At 43.8% G+C, this 14,673-nt stretch overlaps 1 protein-coding gene across 2 annotated transcripts in view; it reads right to left on the bottom strand.

Moving 5' to 3' along the window:
* Positions 1–14,673, bottom strand: part of psmc5 (proteasome 26S subunit, ATPase 5) — a 33,523-nt gene that overhangs the window by 15,599 nt on the left and 3,251 nt on the right. For both annotated transcript variants that reach the window (XM_085966301.1, XM_085966302.1), the window contains exons 2-5: positions 11,121–11,206; positions 9,798–9,869; positions 7,608–7,677; positions 2,094–2,191 (exon numbers count right to left, since the gene is read on the bottom strand). In XM_085966301.1, the coding sequence (XP_085822427.1) occupies positions 2,094–2,191; positions 7,608–7,677; positions 9,798–9,869; positions 11,121–11,126 (246 nt within the window). In that variant the 5' untranslated portion in view covers positions 11,127–11,206. The remainder of the gene's footprint in view (positions 1–2,093; positions 2,192–7,607; positions 7,678–9,797; positions 9,870–11,120; positions 11,207–14,673) is intronic.

The raw sequence follows: 14,673 nt of genomic DNA on the forward strand, positions 1-14,673 counted from the left end.
TCCACAAAACATACCTTTTGAACCATGATTTGGATCACCACCACCCCTCAACTCTTCTCCCATCAGAGTTTAGTGGCTTGTTTCACCTCTGAAGTGCTTCTGGGCAGATTATGTTAAAAGTACTGTAGAAATGCAAGTTGTTTTCCGACAGTGGGATGGAGTAAATAACCCTCCAATTTTAACTTGCTGTTAGTGGTTACAGCACCTGGCAGTGGAGGTCAATAAATGACCATGTGGGGAAACGTCTCAAGTGCAGGCCGGTATCCTTACACTCCATAAAACACATTCCAGCTCCAACAAGCTGTGCCGCTTAGAGATGGCATACTATTTAAAACACACATCAATTATTAATAGGGAAATCATCAATCTTTAATAATTCCCACTCAATTACATACCTTACATACTGTAAGCAGCAACAAAAAACTGAAAGATTGTACATGTTGCATTACTTGAGGTGGGTTGAGCAAGCAGGCTACACATCAGCACAGAAAAAGATTCCCACAATGAGTTCCTACCCTATTCCAGAAGCTTAAATATTTGATTAAACAGCCAGCCCTGTAATCCACTACAATAAACAATCCTTCGAGCAGTTAGGATTAAGTGTGGAGTCTCATCTTCCACATCGGTGCCAAGGACATGATGTCCCACTCTCCAGTACACTCATGCCTCACCACAATGAGTGTTGAAAAAGAAAATACAGTATACAGGAAGCTGATTTGTATCAACCGTTATGTGAAGACCGGCTGCCATCAGACATTGCTGCAGAAACAGTGGGCAGTGTGGTCAGCAAGGATAGGACACAGACGTGAATCTACCGCAATAGGTATGAGCTTTTTGTAATCTTGATAGAAAAGCTGTTCTACAACAAAAGCCATTCACGTGATTCAAAGCTTTTGTTATAGAAATTACAGGTAATCTTGGGCAGTCACCATACTGGCCATTATTACACCTTATGGATTTCATGCCAGATATTCCTTTATTTGGGTAAAATTTCTATATTTTTTTTTTAGAACAACGGGCTGTGTATAACAGTATATGTTGAAGACACACCTGTTGCAGCTTTTGTGTTTTTTTAAACTGCAAAAAATGTATTAAACTGAGGGAGAGAGAGCAGGGCAAGCAACACTGAATAGGGAATTGCTAATGAATTAACCCATACCGATTCAGACACAAATTGCACAACTCCAGGAAAGTCATGGTTAGGTATCAAAATAGGGGAAAAAACATCCATACAACAGATGCAAGTTCACATGAGCAGACACATTGGGGTTACAAATTAGAATCTCTATCTCGCAGGTGAATGCAATCAGCAGTGACATGTTCTGTCAGCAAAACAGAGGTTTCAAAATTTAACTGATGGGTTTTTTTTGGAAAATTGAAGTAATATTAAATAAGGACCCACTTTCTCTCAGACTCTCATCTCTCTCCCTACCCCTGCTCTCTCTCCCTCAGTTTAATACATTTTTTGCAGTTTAAAAAAACACAAAAGCTGTAACAGGTGTGTCGTCAACATATTGTTATACACAGCCTGTTGTTCTAAAAAAATAGAAATTTTACCCAAGTAAAGCTTTGAAAATTTGTCTTTGTTTTTCCCAAAGGTTCCAAGTAGAAAGTGATAGGGGCTAAAGAAAAATATCCCAGCAGTGGAGCTGACTGAACAGTTCTGCTTTCTAGGTATGCTGCACATGCTCAAACTGTACAATCTAAGGAGGCTGAGGCCTCGAAGTAATGACTTCAATGAAAGCATTAAAAGAAACAAAAAAGACAATCCAATGCATACATTTAATAATGTTGTGAAACATGTATTTTTGAATTTTTAGTTTAAACCTTTATTTTGGGCATCAGAAACTACACATGCTAGACTAACAGGTGCTTAGGAGTTTTCAATCAATCGCAAGCCCCGTGTATCGAATTTAAGAGATCGGTTTTCTGAAATAGAATGTTCACCAGGAACACTACAGAATTTATTCCACGTGTGGGAAAAAAAACCTTTGCAATGTTCCAGTTATCAGACCTTTCCAGCTCAGTATAAATTCTGCAATCAGTGCCCCCATGGGTGCAACCTTCACTTGCATAAGACACTGCAAAATTACCTTGACGAGCACCTTCTTCTTGTCCATAGCTCGAACCACCTCTCCGACATAAGACCCCTGCTCCTGTAATAGCTGTAGTTCTTCCCGCAACATGCGCACTGTAAGAAACATTTACAATTACTTCATGCAAGTTTAATTTTCAGTAAGGTTTAAGTCTTGGGTTGATACCATCTCATAGATCCACCAAAAAAATACCCCGTTTCACAGAAGAGAAAAAGATGAAATAAATCTCATAACAGATTCAAACAATAAAACAGATTCAAGTTAGCTCTCATAATTTCACATAATCTGAGCCAAACGTTTGAGCTAAATTTCCAAAAGGCATTCAATAAGGTGTCAGATTAACAGTTTTTTTTTATTTGTTCCTGGTATGTGGGTGTCGCTGGCAAGGCCAGCATGTATTGTCCACACCCAATTGCCCTTGAGAAGGTGGCAGTGAGTCGCCTTCTTGAACCGCAGCAGTCCTTACTCCCACAGTGCTGTTAGGGAGGGAGGTTCCAGGATTTTGACCCAGCGACGATGAAGGAACAGCGATATATTTCCAAGTCAGGATTGTGTGTAACTTGGAGGGGGACTTGCAGGTGAATGGTGTTCCTATGCGCCTACTGACCATGTCCTTCTAGGTGGAAGAGGTCACAGGTTTGGGAGGTGCTGCCGAAGAGGCCTTGGCGAGTTGCTGCAGTGCATTTTGTAGATGGTACACACTGCAGCCACGGAGCGCCGGTGGTGCAGAGAGTGAATGTTTAAGGTGGTGGATGGGGTGCCAATAAAGCGGACTGCTTTGTCCTGGATGGTGTAGAGCTTCTTGTGTTGTTGGAGCTGCACTCATCCAGGCAAGTGGAGAGTATTCTATCACACTCCTGACTTGTGCCTTGTAGATGGTGGAAAGGTTTTGGGGAGTCAGGAGGTGAGACACTCGCCACAGAATACCTAGCCTCTGACCTGCTCTTGTTGCCACAGTATTTATGTGGCTGGTCCAGTTAAGTTGCTGGTCAATGGTGACCCCCAGGATGTTGATGGTGGGGGATTCCGTGATGGTAATGCCGTTGAATGTCAAGGGCCGGCGATTAGACTCTCGCTTGTTGGAGATAGTCATTGCCTGGCACTTGTGTGGTGTGAATGTTACTTGCCATTTATCAGCCCAAGCCTGAATGTCATCCAGGTCTTGCTGCATTCGGGCATGGACTGCTTCATTATCTCAGGAGTTGCGATTGGAACTCAACACTGTGCAATCATCTGCGAACATCCCCATTTCTGACCTTATGATGGAGGGAAGGTCATTGATGAAGCAGCTGAAGATGGTTGAGCCTAGGGCACTGCCCTGAGGGACTCCTGAAGCGATGTGCTGGGGCTGAGACGATTGACCTCCAACAACCACTACCATCTTCCTTTGAACGAGGTATGACTCCAGCCAGTGGAAAGTTTTCCCCTGATTCCCATCAATTTTACTAGAGCTCCTTGATGCCACACTCGGTCAAATGCTGCCTTGATGTCAAGGGCGGTCACCCTCACCTCACCTCGGGAATTCAGCTCTTTCGTCCATGTTTGGACCAAGGTAATGAGGTCTGGAGCCGAGTGGTCTTGGCAGAATCCAATCTGAGCATCAGTGAGCAGGTTATTGGTGAGTAAGTGCCACTTGATAGCACTGCCGACAACACTTTCCATCACTTTGCTGATGATTGAGAGTAGACGGATGGGGCAGTAATTGGCCAGATTGGATTTGTTCTGCTTTTTGTGGACAGGACATACCTGGGCAGTTTCCATATTGTCGGGTAGATGCCAGTGTTGTAGCTGTACTGGAACAGTTTGGCTAGAGGCGCGGCTAGTGCTGGAGCACAAGTCTTCAGCATGACAGCCGGGATGTTGTAAGGGCCCACAGCCTTTGCTGTATCCAGTGCGCTCAGCCGTTTCTTGATATCACGTGGAGTGAATCGAACTGCCTGAAGACTGGCTTCTGTGATGGTGGGTACCTCAAGAGGAGGCCGATATGGATCATCCACTTGGTACTTCTGGCTGAAGATGGTTGCAAACACTTCAGCCTTGTCTTTTGCACTCGCGTGATGGGCTCCAGCAGCATTGAGGATGGGAATATTCCTGGAGCCTCCTCGTCCCGTTCGTTGTTTAATTGTCCACCACCATTCACGACTGGATGTGGCAGGACTGCAGAGCTTTGATCGGATCCGTTGATTGTGGGATCACTTAGCTCTGTCTATAGCATGCTGTTTAGCATGCATGTAATCCTGTGTTGCATCTTCCCCAGGTTTGCACCTCATTTTTAGGTACGCTTGGTGCTGCTCCTGGCATGCTTTTCTGCACACGTCATTGAACCAGGGTTGGTCGACTGGCTTGATGGTAATGGTAGAATGAGGGATATGCCGGGCCATAAGTTTACAGATTATGGTGGAATACAATTCTGCTGCTGCTGATGGCCCACAGCGCCTCATGGATGCCCAGTTTTGAGCTGCTAGATCTGTTCTGAATCTATCCCATTTAGCACGGTGGGTGTGTCACACAACACGATGGAGGGTGTCCTCAGTGTGAAGATGAGATTTTGTCTCCACAAGGACTGTGCGGTGGTCACTGCTACCAATGCGGTCATGGACAGATGCATCTGCGACAGATAGACTGGTGAGGACGAGGTCAAGTAGGTTTTTCCCCTCTTGTTGGTTCTCTCATCACCTGCCGTAGTTAGTCTGGCAATTATGTTCTTCAGGACTCGGCCAGCTCGGTCAGTAGCGGTGCTACCGAGCCACTCTTGGTGCTAGACATTGAAGTCCCCCACCAGAGTACATTCTGTGCCCTTGCTACCCTTAGTGCTTCTTCCAAGTGATGTTCAACATGGAGGAGTACAGATTCATCAGCTGAGGGAGGGCGGTAGGTGGTAATCAGCAGGAGGTTTCCTTGCCCATGCTTGACCTGAAGCCACGAGACTTCATGGGGTCCGGAGTCAATGTTGAGGACTCCCAGGGCCACTCCCTCCTGAATACCACTGTGCCGCCACCTCTGGTGGGTCTGTCCTGCCGGCGGGACAGGACATACCCAGGGATGGTGATGGAGGAATCTGGGGCATTGGCTGAAAGGTATGATTGTGAGTATGACTATGTCAGGCTGTTGCTTGACTAGTCTGTGGGACAGTTCTCCCAATTTTGGCACAAGTCCCCAGATGTTAGTGAGGAGGACTTTGCAGTGTCGACTGGGCTGGGTGTGCCTTTGTTGTGTTTGAAGCCGGTGCCGAGGTCGATGCCGGGTGGTCCGTCCGGTTTTATTCTTCTTATTGTTTTTTGTAGCAGTTTGTTACAACTGAGTGTCTTGTTGGGCCACTTCAGAGGGCAGTTAAGAGTCCACCACATTGCTGTGGGTCTGGAGTCACATATCGGCCAGACCGGGTAAAGACGGCAGATTTCCTTCCCTAAAAGAACATTAGTGAACCAGATGGGGTTTCTACGACAATCCGATAGTTTCATGGTCACCGATAGTAGCTTTTTGTTCCAGGTTTATTTAATTAACTGCATTTAAATTTCCCAGCTGCCATGGTGGGATTTGAACTCGCGTCTCTGGATCATTAGTCCAGGCCTCTGGATTACTAGCCCAGTGACATAACCACTATGCTACCGTTCACATAAGTTAGTTTTACGCAAGATAAGGGCTCATGGGGTTGGGGGGTAATATATTAGCATGGACAGAGGATTGGTTAACGGACAGAAAACAAACAGAGAGTAGGGGTAAACGGATCATTTTTAGGCTGGCAGGCTGTAACTAGTGGGCTGCCACAAGGATCAGTGCTTGGGCCTCAGCTATTTAGTCTATTTTAAGGGCTTAAATGAAGGGACCAAGTGTAATGTATCCAAGTTTGCTGACGATACAAAGCTAGGTGGGAAAGTAAGCTGTGACAAGGACAAAAAGAGCCTGCAGAGGGGTGTAGATCGGTAAAGTGAGTGGGCAATGAGGTGGCAGATGGGGTATAATGTGAGGAAATGTGAGGTTTGGTAGGATGAATAGAAAAACAGAACATTTTTTATTTTAAAAAGGTGAGAAACTATTAAATGAATGTGTTCCTCATACAGGAAACACAGAGTTAGCATGTAGGTACAGCAAGCATTGTACAGGGCTTTGGCGAGACCACACCTGGAGTACTGTGCAGAATTTTGGTCTCCTTATTTGAGGACCTTAAGAGGCAGTGCGACAAAGCTTCACTAGATTGATCCCTGGGATGAGAGTGCTGTCCTATGAGGAGAGATTGAGTAGATTGGGCCGATACTCTCTGGAGTTTAGAAGAATGAGAGGTGATCTCATTGAAACATACAAGATTCTGAGGGGGATTGACAGGGTAGATGCTGAGAGATTGCTTCCCCTGGCTGGAGAGTCTAGAACTAGGGGGGCATAGTCTCAGGTTAAGGGGTTGGCCGTTTAGGACAGAGACGAGGAGGAATGTCTCCAGTCAGAGGGATGTGAATGTATACCTCAAAGGGCTGTGGATGGTGAATCATCGAGTATCTTCAAGGCTGAGACAGATAGGTCTTTGGACTCTAGGGGAATCAAGGGATATGGGGATCCGGCAGGAAAGTGGAGTTGAGGTCGAAGATCAGCCATGATCTTACTGAATGGTGGAGCAGGCTCGAGCAGCCGTGTGGCCTACTCCTGATTCTTATGTGCCTCTCAGAAAATAATTTTCAGGATAGTTCCTAAATAAAATGAATTTAATCTTTGTTAATTTTCTCCCTTGAAATGTCTACAAGAACCACTGTAAGTGCTAAATAATGGACAGAACTTTACCATCTGCTAGGAGATTCATTTTAAATGTCTTTGCAGCATTGACAGCCAAATGATCGTTAGTTTAGGCATAACAAGAATTTGCACGAATAAGAGATGGAGCACAATCTCAGTTCAAATGAGATATACAGCAACACCATGCAGAATATTGTCCCACAGCATTTTTAATTACCTTTGGCATGGAGTTCATTTCTTTGTATAATTCTAGCACGGATAACAGACTCCACTATTGACTTTGCTGGTTATCGCTGTAGTGTGTACCAGTTAAAAAAAAAATGACTGAACTGAAACCAAATGCAAGATTAATACTAAAATTAACCAGTCGAGTCAAAACCCTGAGCCCCGCCTGCATTCCTTTGGTGCAACAGGGCTACATACATTGCCGAAGGGAACTGTGTGGGTGGATGGGGAAGGAATCAAAATTCATTGGGCAGAGGCCAACGGATGAGTGATGCCAACGTGGATCTCATCTGCATTTACCCTTTACCAACACTTGGTGCCCCTAGTGTGATTTATACTCTGCTGCGATGGCTACAAGAACCACTGTACGCGCTAAATAATGGACAGAACTTTAGCATCTGCTAGGAGATTAGTTTTAAATTTCTTTGCTGCACTGACAGCCAAATGATCGTTAGTTTAGGCATAACAAGAATTTGCACTGATAAGAGATGGAGCACAATCCCAGTTCAAATGAGCTATACAGCAACACCATACAGAATATTGTCCCACAGCATTTTTAATTACCTTTGGCATTGAGTTCATTTCTTTGAGCCTGCAGACGTCGGAGATTCTGACTCTTATCGTTAACAATAAGCTTTAAGAGAGAGAGGGGGAGGAGGGTATTAGAAATGGCAATGTTCATATTCATTTCAAATGGTAGCAATTCACATACAAAGACTAGATGCTAGTAAACAAATTCAAATGAGAACACTGGAGGACTGCCTGGGCGTCAGTAAATTTTAGAATTCAAATATGCTGCTACGGACAGTGTCTAAAAAACATTGTTAAACCCATCAGGAGAGAAACGATTCCCAACTTTTTAACCAACAAAAGTTATCAATTTTAACACAAATAAAATAAAATCGACTGCAGTGTTGAAAGGCAAATGACAGCATAAACAATAGTGAGTTATTTGATACATTTTAGAAACTGATTTCATAATTTGGCTGGCAACTATATACTGGACTTCCATGATACGTCTTTCCACCATCTACAAGGCACAAGTGAGGAGTGTGATGGAATACTCTCCACTTGCCTGGATGCGTGCAGCTCCAACAACACTCAAGAAGCTCGACACCATCCAGGACAAAGCAGCCCGCTTGATTGGCACCCCATCCAGCACCTTAAACATTCACTCCCTCCACCACCAGCGTACCGTGGTTGCAGTGTGTACCATAGAAACATAGAAGATAGGAGCAGGAGTAGGTCATTCGGCCCCTCGAGCCTGCTCCGCCATTTAATGAGATCATGGCTGATCATCCAAATTCAGTACCCTGTCCCTGCTTTCTCCCCATATCCCTTGATCCCTTTAGCCTTAAGAAATATATCTAACTCCTTCTTGAATATATTTAATAAGTTGGCCTCAACTGCCTTCTGTGGTAGAGAATTCCACAGGTTCACCGCTCTCTGGGTGAAGAAATTCCTCATTTCAGTCCTAAATGGCTTACCCTTTATCCTTGGACTGCGACCCCCTGGTTCTGGACTCCCCCGCCATCGGGAACATCCTTCCTGCATCTAGTCTGTCTAGTCCTGTTAGAATTTTATAAGTTTCAATGAGATTCCCTCTCATTCTTCTAAACTCTAGCGAATATAAACCTAATCGACCCAATCTCTCTTCATACGTCATTCCTGCCATCCCAGGTATTAGTCTGGTGAATCTTCGCTGCACTCCCTCCATGGCAAGAACATCCTTCCTCAGATAAGGCGACCAAAACTGCAAACAATACTCAAGGTGTGGTCTCACCAAGGCCCTGTACAACTGCAGCAAGACATCCTTGCTCCTGTACTCGAATCCTCTTGCTATGAAGGCCAACATACCATTTGCCTTCTTAACCGCCTGCTGCACCTGCATGCTTACCTTCAGCGACTGGTGCACAAGGACACCCAGGTCTCGCTGCACTTCCTCTTTTCCCAATCTATTGCCGTTCAGGTAATAATCTGTCTTCCTGTTTTTGCCACCAAAGTGGATAACCTCGCATTTATCCACATTATACTGTATCTGCCATGCATCATATCATCTACAAGATGCACTGCAGCAACTCGCCAAGGCTTCTTTGGCAGCACCTCCCAAACCCACGACCTCTTCCACCTAGGACAAGGGCAGCAGGCACATGGGAACATCACCATCTCCAAGTTCCCCTCCAAGTCACACACCATCCTTACTTAGAAGTATATCGCCAATCCTTCATCGTCGCTGGATCAAAATCCTGGAACTCCCTCCCTAACAACACTGTGGGAGTACCATCACCACACGGGCTGCAGCGGTTCAAGGCGGCGGCTCACCACCACCTTCTCAAGGACAACTAGGGATGGGCATTAAATGCTGGCATCGCCAGCGACGCCCACATCCCATAAAAACAAGTTTTTTTTTAATTGCCTGATTTGACGAGCAATTATGTATTTATTTTACTGACTGATGCAGGAAATAAAGTTCTGTTTATTTTACACGAGGCTTAGCGCACCCCCCCCGGAGTTAGGAACATCCCTCTTGCAAGTTACAAAGGGCATTATCAAGGAGAAAAATAAATTATTGTAATGGGTCAGACTATTGGAAAATTAACATTTCGGACCTCAATTATTTCAAGTAAAAAGTTAGTTACTACAAATGCAGATTAGCTATTTTCTTCCTTATTTCTGGATTTTGTAAGTGATGCATTTTAGAGTTGCTTTTCCCTTACTACTTCTCAGAGGTTTGGTTCTGCCATGGTAAATCACCTGTAGTTCTTCTATTTTTGATAGATAATACTGGCGGAGGCCTGTACCGCCCTTTCCCTCTTCCAGGTCCATCTGAAATCAAAGCACACATAAAATTAGCAAAAGTTGCTGAGACGACAAGGATGCAACACAAAGGAAGGTTCTGCAAGTTACCAATTGCGGTGCTGATGCTCTGAACAGCTTTCTGACAGTGTGGCGAGAGATCAAAGCACCTATCTGTATGTTAAAAATTAAGAGAAACTACATGTTTGGCATTTGCAAATAAAACTGAAAAAGGAATCTTACAGGACAATACTTGCATTTACTTAGCACTTTGTCAAAACATCTCAAAAATTATTTTGCACAACAAGTTACTTTTGAAGAGTAGGGACTTAGATGGACAAAAACAGCAGTTTGATACCAGGATCAGTAATGAGTGGTACAGACCATCAACAAGGCAAGAAACTTCTAGTGACTGTGCTTCAAAAGCTAATCCACGGATTGTAAAACATTTGGGACTTTCTACAGATGTAGAAAGATGCTGTATACGTGCAAGTTTGTTCTTTTTATGAATTTTACAAACTTTTATCTAGTATTCACAAAGAGAGCTAAAATTCAGTTCTGCATGCATACAGGCAGCAAATTCTGACCACTAGCGACTCCTTGAAGGGAAAACCGAAAGGCAAACGGGCTTCTTTGACTTCTGTCTTGTATTTCTGTTTCTATTTGTCTCCCTAATTGTTAAGCGTCTAAGTCCAGATTTGAAATTTGGAGTAAATCAGATTCCGAGCTGTTCTGAGTGGGAAAGATCAGGGTTCAACACTTGGTATTACTAGCAATATTTTATACAGAGGCAAGTGTGCACACACAGTGCCTCCAACCAGAAACAGAACCTTAAAATTACTGTCTACTGTCAATTGCAATATACATATAGTTAAGGGATCCCAGAGGACCGAACATTTAAAATCACTACAGCACTCGCTTCCTGCCTTCAAATTCAATCTCGTGTTGTAATTGTAAGGGCCGCGAATTGCAAATGCCGCCAAGTTTCTACCGCCCTCAATTTTCCGAGCTCATATCAAAACAGCGTAACTAAAGGGGATTCGAGCTAAAGTTGAAAAATTATTCAGTCACTCACCCCAATCCAGCATTTGGAAATGCACCTTCTGGGAATGAGGAGCTAGGCAAAAATTACATATTTTAAAAATATAAACTAATTCAGGTTAACAGTGTAAGTAACCCAATTTTAAAAGAAAGAAGCCTCCCTGTTCAACTGCAGCAAGAGGCTGCATTTACAAATGCTGTGGAATCAAAGAAACAAGATATTTTAGCACTCAAACTTACCCGCATGGTGCTGGAGATTGATATTTTATATTTAGGAAAACAATTTTCTGGGCAATTGCAGATTCTTCAAGTCACTGAGACAATGCCTGCAGATTATAAGGAAAAGGTTACTGAATTTCACAGTTACAATCACATTACTAGAGAAAGACGACCAGAATGTGAATAAGACAGCTTTATAATTGAATAGACTGGACACAACTGTGTGATGGGAAGAATCCAGCTCAGTCGGCAGCACTGTATGCCTCTGTGGAGCACTTTTGAGACATTTTTCTGCATTAAAGATGCTGTATAAAGCTGTTGTGATGACTACTAGACACACAAAAAAGACACTCCTGCCTTTGAGCTTAAATGCGCATATCCCAAAATCCATGGTCAGTTTTAAATTGCATAACAGAATCTCACATAGATTCTGTACAAATGTTGGTTATCTGCAAAATGGAGAATGCAGGAGGTAACAAGACTAAGTGGTTTTGTAAGTCGTGGGAGGAAAGGGGATTTTTCCTCCTCCACCCATCCACCCACCACACAGTACATCATGACAGATACTGTATCATCGAATTAAATATCAGTGTCAAGATGCCTTAAATCAACATCAACTCTGATGCAAATGCTTGTTCCGTCAGCAGTTATCAATTGATCAAAGTCTAAAGTAAAACTTAACATTTTCAAATTCAACGACTTTCTGAAACCCTGTTCAGGTCACCGAGGGATGCCTTTAAAAACCGTAGTTGTATCCTGCGGCCTGCCAGCTTAGAACATGGAATGCAGATGTAGGCAACAAAATATCCAATGACAGAGTTATCAATACTGATAATCCCGCTCCCTGCCGATAACTGTATTACTTTATATTTGATAAACGTATTCGATATATGTACAGTATCAGATCTCTTAAGCCAGCCAACGTGCAATTAAGAGGGAGGCCAGTAGCTATCCAGAATCACCCAGGTATTGATTGAAGTAACAACAGAAAATGCTGGAAAAACTCAGCAGGCCAGGCAACATCCGTGGAGAGAAAATGGAGTCAACGTTTCGGGTCAAACCCTTTGTCAAGACTGGAAAGGCACAGGAAATGAAATAGATTGAAAGGCCAGGCTGGGAGAGAACAAAAGAGAAGTGAAGAGACATTAAGAGGCATTCAAAACAAGCAAACACGAGAAGGGAAACTGAAAGTAATGAAGATGAACAAGGTTGAAGAGCCAAACGGAGATCCCGTCGAAGAGAAGAGCAGAACTTCTTCAAGGTAGGCATCCCTACAAGAGGCGTGGCAGTGAACCAAACACTAGTACGATAGCAAAATACTGCAGATGCTGGAAATCCGAAATAACAGAAAATGCTGGAAAAACTCAGGATTTAAGTAGTTCAATACTATATCAGCCAGAATTTAATTTTGTTCCCAAGTAAAACAGCTCTTCCAATGGCTCAGTGAACAATCACACCACGTGGTATATAACTAAGTTCAAGACACCAGAAGGTCCCAGATTCGATTTCTGGGCTGCTGAGTTGGGCAATCTCAGTTACAGTGCAATTCGCCTCGACACATTTGAGCTAGGGAGGGGGCAAACAGAGAGAGGCCAGCTTACCACGCCCGATTATCAAATGTCTCTCGCTGCAAAGTGCACGTGTGTCAACATTGGGCGACAAGATCGGGCTTGGTTGTGATGGTCCATGGTTAAACTGCCAACACTCACTGTTCATGCTCACTTATGAAAACTGGCCACTGGTGCAAGGTACAGGAGGGTTGCTGGCACCCACGGAATGATATTCGCCAGGAAACGGGGAGAGGAAATTGGCAAAAACTAAAACCACACGCACACACTATTGTGTGCCGCTCATTACCATTTATCAACCACATATTATTACATTGCTGCAAGAAACACTGCAGCTGATTATCAGCCCAATAGATTGCGATAGGGGTCATCAGGCACATTTCCAGCTGACTTATTGGTTGACTGGGTTACCTGTCCCAATAAACAAAGCTGTTTCAGACGTTCCGGCTTGGACATTGCAAAATTGAGGGCACCCACAAGGTACACAGACTGTGCCCCAGTTCCGGAGACTGCCATCACTGGATAAGCAGAGGGTGAAACCTTTGTATGCTGCTATTGTAAAATGCTGAATGTTTTGGACAAATGCCTGGACAATATGACAGCAGAGATATAGTCATGAACACTGGGTGTCATTTGAACTACCTCTCTGTGTTAGCGCCGCTCTCCCACACTCAAAACTCCTACAAACCTGCAACGGAAATCAGCATGCATTAACAAAATGATTCAGAAAAAGTCCATTTAATTTAATTAAAAAATCAGCTTCAAATTTCAGTAGAAATGTTAAGTTTCCTTTCAACATTTCTACCACTTTGCAAAAAAAAGAGCTTCAAACAAACGCTCTTTGATCTCAAAGAATTTCACTGAATATTGACCAACTGCAGGAAAGCAGCCTAGTACAGCATTGGGTGGGTTTACTGACCAGTGACTCCCTCAACGATAAGTTATTATAGTATGATTTTACATACAACTCCTGCATTTTCCGCTCAAGACAAGTAAAACAGGTCAGCTGCTAGCAAATCAAAAGTAGTTTACAATGAACTCAGTTTAATTCACTCTGGAAATGCGAAGGTTTTTTGGCATTGGAGTGAACCAAGCTGTACTCATTGTGGGGCAAGGGAAGCCACAGCTGTTATCTACACCAGGTTCTGCAGAGTACTGACCTCTACTGGAAGCTAATATTACTGACCAAATTCCCCTCTGTGTTTTCCAGATGAAGCAGAACATGGAGGGAAGTTACTCAATTCTCTCTCTCCACACCCCCACCCGGACGAGTTTTTAAGCTGACAAACTCTGGAGAGTAACAATTTCCACCGCTTACATCTTCTTTATTTTACAGCAGCAATACTAGGATGTAAACTGGGCAACACTGTTCTCACTAGAGGAACGGAGAACTTGACTTCAAAGGCAGCAGTTCCACCAACAGCACATGTGAATTGTCACCACTGGTTCGTACAGGCCTGCCTCAGTCATGGGGTGGGGTGGGGGAAGGGGAAAGTCTGTCAACCCGAAAGGATAGATTGCCGACTTGATAGTGTCTTCATTCTTTGAGTGAGATGGATCACCTACACACCATAGGCGCACACCATAGGAGTGTAGCCTAGCTTGATGGGTTCTGAGGAAACCGCAATCTGAACATGTACATGTAAAGATTGCTGTAATATCACAAGTAGGCAGCACTGCACAGAATTAACGACTCGTGTTGTATAAAGCTCCAGGATCTATGCCATTGCACCACCTTGCTTTGGCCAGAAGCTAAACGGAAAGTAACCAGCTACTTAATACTAATTCCACCACCCCATTATATCTTTCGCCCTCCAGATGGGTATGTATCGAAGAGCGAGGAACCTGCCAGGCAGGTGCACTTTCTTCTTCTTTCCACATCCTCCATATCAACACAATACAACGTTAGGAGAAGACAGGGAGGCCCTCAGTTGTAACCGTAACAACTGGTTTTAAAACTGACCTGCCAAAACACATTGTATGCCGCAGTTAAATCCAGATAGTAA

The sequence above is a fragment of the Somniosus microcephalus genome, chromosome 24 (assembly GCF_052327205.1).
Source record: "Somniosus microcephalus isolate GS21.2 chromosome 24, FLI_Smic_1.0, whole genome shotgun sequence".
Lineage (NCBI taxonomy): Eukaryota > Metazoa > Chordata > Chondrichthyes > Squaliformes > Somniosidae > Somniosus > Somniosus microcephalus.